The sequence below is a fragment of the Schistocerca cancellata genome, chromosome 2, assembly GCF_023864275.1.
Source record: "Schistocerca cancellata isolate TAMUIC-IGC-003103 chromosome 2, iqSchCanc2.1, whole genome shotgun sequence".
Taxonomy (NCBI): Eukaryota; Metazoa; Arthropoda; class Insecta; order Orthoptera; family Acrididae; genus Schistocerca; species Schistocerca cancellata.
Genome location: NC_064627.1, coordinates 370,776,308 through 370,788,931, shown reverse-complemented (window position 1 = coordinate 370,788,931; position 12,624 = coordinate 370,776,308). Strand labels below are relative to the sequence as shown.

General features: G+C 37.4%; 1 protein-coding gene across 2 annotated transcripts in view; it reads left to right on the top strand.

Moving 5' to 3' along the window:
- Positions 1 to 12,624, top strand: part of LOC126161767 (ATP-binding cassette sub-family A member 7-like) — a 601,933-nt gene that overhangs the window by 420,296 nt on the left and 169,013 nt on the right. For both annotated transcript variants that reach the window (XM_049917824.1, XM_049917823.1), the window contains exon 34: positions 6,300 to 6,475. In XM_049917824.1, coding sequence (XP_049773781.1) covers positions 6,300 to 6,475 — 176 coding nt within the window. The remainder of the gene's footprint in view (positions 1 to 6,299; positions 6,476 to 12,624) is intronic.

Below are 12,624 nucleotides of genomic sequence, written 5' to 3'. Positions count from 1 at the left end.
ATTGTTTTTAGATGTCTTTAGCATTTAAGAAATTTCATCACTATGGTGTCTGTTATTGATTCATCGATACCCTTAGCCTTATTCAGTACATGGTCCAGCATTGAGATCCCACAACTTTTCCTTCTTAATGTACATCTCTAGTGCATGCAACTTGTTTCTTGGACACTTGTTTATTACCCATTTTTCTGCTCCATGTGTAGCGATATTTCAACAACTGAATGCTGTATCACCTGTTTCATCCTTTTTTGTTATTCCAAAGGGCTGAGTTCAGTTGTCGTAAGACCCTCCTGTCCTGCCCTATTTTATTATTTGTGTCATATTCACTTTTTTTTGTGATGATATCATAACCCCCAAGACACTTAAAAGATGTACAGCCCCTGATTTACTGGCTCCAACTTCCGGATCTTTTATGGCACTGTCACCAGATTTCAGGGTTTTTATCCAAGCTAATTGCGAGGCCCCTTCATTCATACCCCTTTTTTAACTTCTGAAGCAGGTACTCAACATCATCCTGGTCTCCTGCTATGATGACCTGTTCATCAGCAAAGAAAAGTGTCTACAAGATTTTTCCCCCCCACAGGGATTCCTATGCCTCCACATTTGTTCCTCCATGCTTTAAGTGCTTTCTCCACATAGATTTTAAATGTTGTTGGTGCTACATTATGCCCTTGATGTAGAATTTTGTAACACGAAACTCTGGTGACACTGAATGTCCTATTTTGCTGGCATTCACACAGCCTGTATAGAATTGTTTAACTGCTTCAATTTAAATAGTTGACACATCACTATTCTTCATACTTGTCCATGCATTGTTTTGTGGTACTGTGTGTCCACAAAAATTAAATAGGTCTCTATTTGTGTGGCAATTCTCTTCTCTGTTATATCCCATAATGTGAATATTCCTCCAATACATGGGCATCTTGGTCTAAAAACCACTCTGTTCTTCAGACATTATAGCTCTCATTTCTATTCTTTCTTTTAAGATTTTCCTGTATAATAGTACTGGTTATGGACCAATAATTTCCACAGTCCTGCCTATTCCCCTTCTTATAGACCGAGAAGTAAGAGCAGAACTTTTTCATTCCTTTGGTATCTGCTTTACAGATTTCTTTTGGGGTTATCCGATGTGCACTTGGATGTTTGTCTTCTTCTATCAGATTTAACATTACTTGTATTGACTGTATGATAACACAGCAGAAAAAATGCTGTTTGGTAAGGATGTGGGAGTTTTATGGGGCCCCAAATGTTGGTCATAGCATTACGTGTTGGTTTCAGGGATCTACTTTCGCTTTATATGGAAATTGGTGGTTGATGAAGAGTTCGCGATATAAAGTCTTCAGATGTCATTATAATCTGTTAACTTTGGAGGACAACTCAGCATGCTTCCTCTGTGGACTTAAACTATCAACCATGGCCTTACATATGAAGGACAATATTGTAGAGAATACTGTCTGTCTAAGCGATGATACATGAGGCAGCCTTTGAAGCTTTGGTGGAGGAAACAAAATTTGGATTAGAGAGGAGGAATCCATGACAGAATGAAGAAGTAGGGAAATTGGTGAAGATAAAAAAGGAAGCCTATAATGAATGACTGAGCACTCAGATTGATGAAGACCATAAGATACATAGAGCTAAACAAAAAGAAGCACAAAGGGTCATTACCAAAATTAAAAATTAGGTGTGGCAGAAAGTGGAATATCTAAAGGATAATAAAATTAACTTCAAACATAAACTGAAATCATTATAATTGCTTGACAACTTTTTCTACTCTTTAGAATGTTTTAAGGATGTGTAAGTTTCTAATGTGTATATGTGGGTGTGTTTGAATGTGGTTAAGTGTAAATCAGTGTGTGCAAAAAATAACAGGTTGCAAAGATTATTGCAAAAGACTATCATGTAAATGGTCAGTATTTTGTCATACTTTTTGTGGAGAAAGAGCATTATGAGTATAAACTAAATCATCCACAATACAGTGAAAGCAACATTATGATCCATGGAACAAGTAAATAAGTAACTGTCTTCTTCAAATAATTTGAGAGAATGCTGCCTGTTAAGTTTCTTGAGGACCACCAGTGTTCCAAAAGGTAGGCCTCCCTGTCATTTTAAGGCATTGCCCAGTTTGTGCCTTGAAAATGACAAGTGAATTAGCTATCGAAGTATTGGAGTTTTTGACAGATTTTTCCCATGAGTTATTAAAGCATAGTACGCACTAGGAAGATTTAAAATTCACAACTAGCTAGCTAGTTGCTTGTATGTGGGCAATATGTTGAAAATCATAATTATGTCACTCACAACAAGTGAATGTCTGCATACTACATAGGATACAAATTCCCAGTCAATTAAAGATAGCAAGTTCTCCTATCCTATTTAGGTAGATGATATTCTGACAGACAAAAGCATGATTTCAAACCCTGAGTCTTTAAAACCAAAAACTATTATTACCTTACTTTGTTTCACAGTCTATAACATAGTACTATTGTCACTGCTGTCTGAGTCTGTGTCCAAACCATTTGATTGTAAATTTAAGATGACTTGTTCAAGACTTTTATATCCATCTACATCTCCCAGTAAATCCTCTTCCTTGTCAAACTGCTGCAGAACAAATCAGTTTACAGGATATGTATACATAATTAGTGTTAATGTTAATGAGCATATTATTTTTCAGTCCTACTCATGTACTCACAACACTTGACAAAACTAGCATGTCTTTCCCCCCCCCCCCCCCCCCCCCCCCCCCCCCCAAATACAAATTTGTCCACGGAATATTTTTCTTTTTATCCCAGGGCACAATTCCCACTTTTCTGTTGTTTGTGCTTTATGTTTTTTCTGTAACAGCTGAATGATAACTGGCAGTGTCAATTACAGTGACCAACTTCAGAACAAGGTATCATAAGAACTGTTCAGTGGATCACTTCTTAAAAGTGGCAACATACATTTTTGAATGATAGTCTCTGCTGTTTTTTTACACCTGAATACAAGTTTGCTTTCAGGAGCAAAACCAGAGGAAGAACCATTATCGAACAACTTTTTCCTGTGGGAACTTTAAAATTGTCAGTACTATCACTCATTTTCCAGCATGTTTTCCCAGAATGATTCTGCTTCATCCACATTTCATTAAGGTAATACACTGTTGAACTACCACTCTTACTTCAGGCATCTTTCTCAGGAATATGACTCGTGTTGCAGGTATGTCACTTTTTTACATTTAAAACTTTTTTCTATTGTGCAATGGAACATCCTCCTCTAGCATTGCTTTTCCTCAATGGTAATTGTCAATATCAATATTATTTTTTGAATTTCGACAGGTCAAAATTATCTCAGTTGCTTTTTTTTTAAACTTTCATTTAATTTCATGCACAGTATGTTATACTTCAAGCTAAAATTTATGAAAAGGAATTACTTAGTAAAAAATATTAGTCTTGATGTTACAGTCGATAAGTACTAGCTCTGAATGTACAGTTTCTCTCTCTCTCTCTCTCTCTCTCCTTCTAATTTTTTTTTTTTTTTTTTTTTTTTTTAATTACGACAAAATATTTGCACACTTAAAATTTCTGTTGATAATTATGTAATCCTGCACTGTTTACTATGTTTATTTCTGGATTCATTTACGAAATAATAATGTAAAAAAACTAGTAGAATTTAATTTGTTAGGAAAAATTGTAAACCCTTTGAAATATTGTTATATCCACAGAGTGTGAGAGTCGTAAGCATGCCTATGATGTGATCGGACATATTTTTGTGTGAACAATGTAATTTTTGTTAATGTGAAAAATCAAAATACTGTATGATATACTAAAATGTGAGAAAATATATTTATGCAAAAAAATGCTGCAACAACAATCTTCAGATTTATTTAGTTCAAACCAGCCATGAGGACCTGACCTGCTCCTCTCAAATCTTCATAAAAGACATTTGTAATGAGGACTGTAGATGGAAGTTGGAAGGAGGGGGTGGATTACAGTTGTTACTTTTAATGTATTTAACACCAGTATCTTTTAAAATTCCTCGCAGTGACCACTGCATTTGAACCCAGTTTTCTCATGCTGGAATGACTGCTTTCACCCATGTTTCATCAAGGTAATACACTGTTGAACTACCTTTTTCTCTTATTTCAGGCCTCTTTCTCAGGAATATGACTCATGTTGCAGGTTTGTCACTCCTCTACATTGAAACTGTTTTTTCATTGTTACTTTTAATGTACTTAATATCAGTATATTTCAAAATTCTTTGCACTGACTCACCACTAGATTTGAAGTCAATTTTCTCATGCTTAGTTAGGATGGAGAGTCACCATTTATATATATTTCAAACTTGCAGTGCCTTAAAACATCCTTGTAAGAACTACCCAGCTGTGTTATATGTTTCATGCAATTTCAGTGCATTCCAGGCAAAACAAAATCAACTTTTCCTGATGTTTTCACAGCTGTAACACATTTCCAGTTAGGTGTACTGTTCTCTTGCAGGTACCACATGCTTCTGCAATCTGTTCCTGTCTTCAAAATGTCAACATAGTGTTCCCACTAGAAAAAATGATAAACATGGTAAACAGTCCACCTTGCCTGCTTGTGAAGCACTTCTCATTTATTGCCCTCACCTAACATATTTAGTTAGAAATCACACTAAAACATTTTAGACACACATTCACAGCTATAATGCTAAAAGAAAGTACCAACAGTTGAATGAAGAATTTGGTTGCTTTGTGGATGAAGTTGTATTATGAATGAAATTGAATGACGATGTATGGCAACATTGCTGCCTGCAGGAGAGAGATTCTCACCATCTTACTAGGTGCTCAGAAACAGAAGCATCTAATGGCAGGTGATGTGTCTAACAGCTGAAAATTGGGTCACCTTCCTACATCATTCAGATTACAGTATTAAGTAATTCCTGAATTTTGTGTAAGACATTTTATAATTACTGTGTAATGGCTGAAAATCCAGGTTCCATACTATGCAATCTAAAATTATTAAATAAAAAAATTATATACTGGTACATCTAGATCTAGAATCAAATTCTCCACCTTCTGTATTCTACTCTACTTGGTGCCCTAACTGACAGCATTGCTGTACTATGTTGAATGAAGTAAATGTCATATGTGTGTTTATAGTGTTGCCAAATTGTAATTTTTTGATGTCTCTGGTCTAGAGACAATATGCATGGGGCAAAATTGTGGTAAAGACATATCTGTAATGCCTGTATATTTACTTACTTTTAAATATTAATAATTCTGCCTTGTTATCAAAGCTTTTGTAGCACAGATTAATGAATTTAATAGAAATTCATTTTTATATTTTTTTTTATTTTTCTATTTTTAATTTGTATTTATTTATTTTGCAATGTAAAAATTGAGTTTTCTTTTTATGAGGGGACTTCAAAAGCAAGCTACATATTATTATGGCAGGCCAAGTAAATTCTACTGAACACTGCACTACGTTTCAAAGGGACAGAGATACATATCACTATTTTCCAAAATATTCACCAAGTTTCTGTAAACAAGTCAGAACATTCTACTATTCGTTCAATACCTTGATGATAGAATTCCACTCATTTGTCACAGAGCCATTAGAGAACTGCCATGTGAACATGCTCATCCTTGTAAAAACTCTTTTCTCCCACACGTTCTTTCAGCTTGCCGAAAATCTGGAATGGTACACGATATGGACTGTATGGCAGATGTTGTCAGGACTCCCATTAAAAACAATGAAGCAAACCTTGTCTTGTGTATACCATGCTAAGTGTTGCATTATCATGCAGGAGAATAGTGCATTGTCATGCAGGCGAACAGTGCCTTTGCTTAATTTTCCACTCTTCTTGTTCTCTGTGTTTTGCCCACAAGAATAGAACCATCCCATGTACTTCAACTTTGGAGTAAGCTTCCAGGTATTGTGCACCATTTCACTTGCACCCTGTGATGCGCCTGTTATCCTTACTGCAGCAGAACTGTGTCTTTAGGAAACTCAGAACATATTCTCTGTCAGAACATATTCTCTGTCCTGACAGTGCATTAATCATGTCATGCAGTGCTCTTATGGGACAACATGTGTCACTTAGTTTTGGAAGCCCTTAGTTATAATATTTTCATGTGTTTTAGTTTTTTTTCTTTCTAGCTGTGTGAGATTTAACCTGTGCTCTGAATGCTGAAGATGGTTTTAAAAATTTTTATTGCGATAGCCTAAATCACAAACGGCAATTTAAAATTGAGATTGTTACAACAAATATATTTAAAAATATATGGTTGCAACATCTCTCATGGCAGTATGTCATCCATTATCAAGATTGTTTCTCTTACGTTATTACAGGTTTGGTTTAACAACAAAGGATGGATTTCGTCTGTAGCATACATGAATGCCATAAATAATGTCATACTAAGGATGCTACTGCCAGAAAATAAAAGTGAAGTTACACATAACTTTGGAATTCAGGTCATTAATCATCCAATGAATTTTACTTTGAACCAGATGACTGAAGTTTTAAAGTAAGTGTCTTTATTAAATGTGGTTTCTGTTGTGTTTAGTATACATTTTACACTGTAAACAATTGACCATATTATTTATTGTTATTGTTTTTCAAGAATTATGTTACAGTCACATTGTATGCCTGCAATGCAGTCTAAAAATGACTCACAATGTTCAATGTCTTTCTCTCAAGGATCGTAAATTGCTTTTTAAGTGTGTAGTTAGATATATTAATTTCTTTTCCCATAAACTACAAAAAAAATTTTGATACCACTCTTAAGACTTGTATCTTTTGATTGGAAACCTCTTTCTCAATATTCTACAGGAAATTGCTATGTACAGGTAGCCAAAGTGGTGGAGAGAAAAGTAAATCTGCATTTTCAGTGCAGTGCAGTAGTGTGTGTGATATTTCCTATCTTCAGTGGGACAGTGTGGCTTGGGTGCACTACTCAGTCTGTCAACAGGCCTCAAAGGTTCATTTCAAGTCTTGCCCATCTGCACACCATCACTTCACTTCACAGCGACAGGGGTGCACACCATCACTTCACAGCGACAGGGGTAACTAGCATGAGAAGTTGCCTGGAGAATTGGTGTGCACCACAGCTACTTCATTTGAACATTCAGCCATTGTTATGAGACTCAGAAAATTGAAGACCTGCCTCGTGAGGGTTGCCCATGATTAACAATATCCATCTAATAACTACTACTTTCAGATTATTTCTTGTTAGTACCCCAAGGAAAATGCAACGCAACTTAACCCAGGCAGTATGCGACTTTTTTCGCATGCTCAGTTTGACTTCTAGGTGTCCTTTATAAACAACAGTAGAAAATGTCGCACACTATGGGTCAGTGGTATGGGTTTCCTTCACCAATTGTAGGATTTGTCTGACACCTGATGGTAGTCTTAGAAGAATGCCAGGGACCAATGTATGTTGCAGGTATGTAGTTCCTTGGTTTCAGCAGGTAGTTCAGCCAGTTTCATGTATGGTTACTGGATGCTACTCATTGCTATCAAGAATCATTTTAGCATTGTAAAGCACCTGGAAGAGATCCTCTAACCTATTGTCTAGTTAATAATTCAGCAATTGAGCACTGAGTTCACCTTTCAAGATGATAATGTGTGAGCACACCAGGCCCACCTCACAGACACCTTCCTGCATCAGGTGAGAATCACCCTATTCGAATGATGTGTGGTATCTGTTGACATCAACCAAACTGAGCATAAACACCTTCCAAACAGGTCTTGGAAGGCCCAACGATACCGACTGGCCACCATGTCATCCTCAGCCCACAGGCATCACTGGATGGGATATGGAGGAGCATGTGGTCAGCACACCAATCTCCCAGCCGTATGTCAGTTTATGAGACCAGAGCCGTTACTTCTCAATCATGTAGCTCCTCAGTTTGCCTCACTAGTGCTGAGTGCACCCAGCTAGCCAACAGCGTGACAAGGCCACTGGCAAATTGAGAATGCTTGGGTCATATTGAAACTTAAGTGCGTAGTCACAGGAATATTCCACACACTGGAAAGTCATCATCAAAAAGTAGGACAGGCTTAAGCAGCAATGTCTCAAACCCTGTGTGGACAGCATATGAAGTTGTTACAATACATGAGGTGTAGCAACAAAGTATTGAATGTGATCTGTGGCTTTCCCATTGTATGTGCTGCTTCCTAGAATCTCAGGTGTACTGCAGGATCCAGTCGTTGAAGGTCCATAATATTTTGGTGATCAACTATTCTGTTATCAATAGTTGCTACTGACAGAATTAAGTGCCTGTGGCTTGCTGGCAGTATTTATACCTGCCAGTTCAGAGTTTTGCCCTTGCTTGCCCTGTGCTGTCCTCATTGGTGGGGGTACAATGATGAGTGGAGGGGGTAGGGAGCCTCGGTTACCTTCTGCCCACTGTTTCTGTCACATCTACCGTCTGGATGTCACATTCTTCTTTGATGGAGCTAAGTATCGGCTCCCATATCTTGCTTAGTTGAAAGCCTGTGTCCCTGTTGATTAAATTATCAGTTGCATGGACTTCAGTTCTTTGAAAATGCAGTCCCAAGTTTTATCAGTGATAGCCAGGACCTTCATCTGCTGGTTATTCATTTTATGTCCATCTTCAATGCAGTGTTCTGTTATTGCTGAATTGTTGGACTGCAGTAAGCTGGTATGGCACTCGTGTTCTGCGCATCACTCTTCAATTGTGTGGATCATTTGTCAACATAATTTTTTTAGGATCACACAGAATGTGATACACCCTCTCTTTTTTCAGGCTCTGGTCATCTTTAACTGTCCCTAATATAGCTTGTATTTTTGATAGTGGGTGGAAAGTTGGCACTACATGGTGTTTTCATGGTAGTGTTCCATTTTTTGACAATATTTTGCCATCAAATGTTATGAAAGTGGTCTTCTTATCATGCTCTTCTGTTTTTTCATCACCCACGTTATTCTTGTAGCTAATGAGTCACAGGACTGCCCGAATCTATCGGTTGCTGTATTGATTCTTGTGGAAGACTGATTTTAGGTGACTCAACTCTGCCTTCAGACTTTGGTTTGTCGGAAATGGAGTGTGCCTTGCTTAGTAGAGTCTTGAGGATGCTGTACTTCTGTGAGTGGATGGTGGCAGCTGGAGACATGGAGATATAAATCTGAATGCATTGTTTATTTATTTATTTATGTATTTACATGTCAAGTTCCATACGACCAAATTGATGAGCAAATCTCCAAGGTCATGGAACATCACAGTACATGAAATTACAACATGAAAGGAATAACAAGTAAAAATAAAATGTTTATGAACCCAAAAAAAAGTCAATTCATAAGTTTAAGTAAACGCAGTCAGCAGTACAACAAGAATCAGCTTAATTTTTTAAGGAACTCCTCAACGGAATAGAAGGGGTGACCCATGAGGAAACTCTTCAGTTTTGATTTGAAAGTGCCTGAATTACTGCTAAGATTTTTGAATTTGAGTGATAGCTCATTGAAAACGGATGCAGCAGTATACTGCACACCTTTCTGCACAAGAGTCAAAGAAGTGTGATCCAAATGCATATTGGATTTCTGCCTAGTATTAGCTGAGTGAAAGCTGCTAATTCTTGGGGATAAGCTAATTTGTTAACAAGAAATGACAGTAAAGAACATACATATTGAGAGGCCAATGCCAAAATACCCAGACTCATGAACAGGGGTCGACATGAGATTCGTGAACTTACACCATTTATTGTCCGAACCGCCCATTTCTGAACCAAAAAGATCCTTTTAAAATGGGGATAGTTACCTCAAATTATAATGCCAGATCACATAAGTGAATGAAAATAACCAAAGTACACTAATTTTTGTGTCAAATGATCACTCACTTCAGATGCCGTTTGAATAGTAAAAATGGCAGCATTAAGTCTTTGAACAAGATCCTGAACATGGGCTTCCCACAACAGTTTACTATCTATCTGAACACCTAGAAATTTGAACTGTTCAGTTTCACTAATCATATGCTCATTCTGTGAAATCAAAACGTCAGGTTTTGTTGAATTGTGTGTTAGATACTATAAAAACTAAGTCTTACTGTGATTTAGCATTAGTTTATTTTCTACAAGCCAAGAATTTAGGTCTGAACAACACTACTTGAAACCGGACCAATGTTGCACACAACATCCTTTACATCATCATCATCATCAGCAGCAGCAGCAGCAGCAGCAAACAGAGATATTTTAGAGTTACCCGTGATACTAGAGGGCATGTTGTTGTTGTGGTCTTCAGTCCTGAGACTGTTTCGATGCAGCTCTCCATGCTACTCTATCCTGTGCAAGCTTCTTCATCTCACAGTACCTATTGCAACCTACATCCTTCTGAATCTGTTTAGTGTATTCATCTCTTGGTCTCCCTTTACGATTTTTACCCTCCACGCTGTCCTCCAGTACTAAATTGGTGATCCCTTGATGCTTCAGAATATGCCCTACCAACCGATCCCTTCTTCTAGTCAAATTGTGCCACAAATTTCTCTTCTCTCCAACTCTATCCAATACCTCCTCATTAGTTATATGATCTACCCATCTAATCTTCAGCATTCTTCTGTAGCACCACATTTCGAAAGCTTCTGTTCTCTTCATGTCTAAACTATTTATTGTCCACGTTTCATTTCTATACATGGCTACACTCTAGAGGGGGCATATCATTTATGTAAATAAGGAACGGTAGTAGCCCCAACACTGATCCCTGGGGCACCCCCATTTGGCTGTACCCCACTCAGACCCCATACCAAAACCATACTCAACCTCCACCCTGTTGCCACTCCCATCATGCACTGCTGCTGTTGCTTGCAGTGTGGCTTCAGCTGTCAGAGGCTGCAGTCTTGTGTATGTGTGTGTGTGAGTTGTGACTGAGTGTGTGAGTGCTTGTGTGTCTGTCATCTATTTTTGACAAAGGCCTTGATGGCCGAAAGGTTACATTGTGACAGTCTTTTTGTTGTGCCTATCTGCGACTCAGCATCTCCATTATATGGTGAGTAGCAACTTTCCTTTTCATAATATTGTTACATCCCATCCTGGATTTTCCATTGTTTGATTTCATTTTAGTGTAAAGGTCATCATACGAGGTAGAAGCTTCATGAAGTAATATATTTCTTGACTCACTTTGGACATGTTCTCTTCAAACTGATTTAGTAAGGCTGCTAGCAGTGCACATCTTCCTTCTTGTAATGTGTCCAACAGCAGTTCATTGAGCAGTTCCATGACACTCTCAAAATGAGTGCACAACTCATGAATCGTACAGCTTTTCTTTGACTATTTTCTGTCTCTTCCATTAATACGGGCAGATAGTCAATACTCAAGAATTTGCAGAACAAGATTTTTGTAATTTTTTTCTTTCATGTGTAAATTACACATTGTTAGAATTCTACCAATAAATCTGATCCACCATAAGTAAAATCAGACACATATTCTAATATACCTGAAGGTTGTGAGTAATTCTAGAAATTTATCACTGATCATCTAATCAGTGGTATCAGTTCATTTTGTGCATTAAGTTACATTTGTTCATGTCAAGGATCAGCTGCTAATCTTTGCTCCAGGCACTGATCATCTCCAAGTTTCTGCACATTTCACAAGAAATTTCTGAAGATTTCACATCCCTGTGCTCAGCTGCTTAATTTGCTAGCTGTCTCACAGGTCTACAGACTTTCTCTACAACATGGTTTATCTATACTATTGGCCATTAAAATTGTGGTATATGAAGATCGTATACAAGAAACATAAAATTGGCATAAAGTGCAGTACATGCTTGGATCTGCAAATTATCAGCATTTCAGTACCACTACACAAAGTAGCAGCGTTTACATTCTGTACATAAGCAGGGCTTAAGCAGTGGGTTCTCATTCAGAAATCACATTTGAATGCTGGCTGTCTGTGAGACGGTCATGTTAGATTTCATGTAAAACGGAGATATGTCTACCAGTTCATGTTGGAATTTAACAGCGACAGGATCGTGGCTTATTGTGGGAGGACATTCAACACAAGAAATAAAGAACACATCAGAGCACATAAATACAGTACAAATCATTCAACATTTGCGGATCATCCAACAGAACAACACCATAGACCAAGCAATATTGAAAACGATGTATCATAAAAATCAGTGAAGACAGGCACCTTCTCCCTTTCCAACAAACTTTCCACATACAGAAAGCATTAACACAAAATAAACAGTTGCTCAATGACCAAATAAATATTGGAAACCAGACACTCGATGGAATAATTGATGAAATTACATGGAAAAGAAAAGAGCCTTTTCCATCCTTCAGCCCCTCCACTCTCCCACAACCCCTCTCCCCACTCACCATTTCTTTTCACTTCTCACTTCTCACCTTCTCCTTTAAGTCACACCCAATCACACTGCTGTATACACCCAACAACAACCACCACCTTCACTATTCCTTCTCTGCTCTTACACAGAAACATGATTAAAAAGAATTACAAACATACATTAATTTAATTTTAAAGAAATGTTGTAGGTCAAAGACAAAATAGTGGAAATGTTATGTTGGCAACACTACAAAACACAAACAACAACACATATTTGAAGTACAAAAATGAACAGAATACAGTGGTGTGCATAAAGTGTGTTGTGAAAAACTTAAGAAATGCATAGTGCTGCAGAACGCCTAAAAATGAGACCAAAATTAT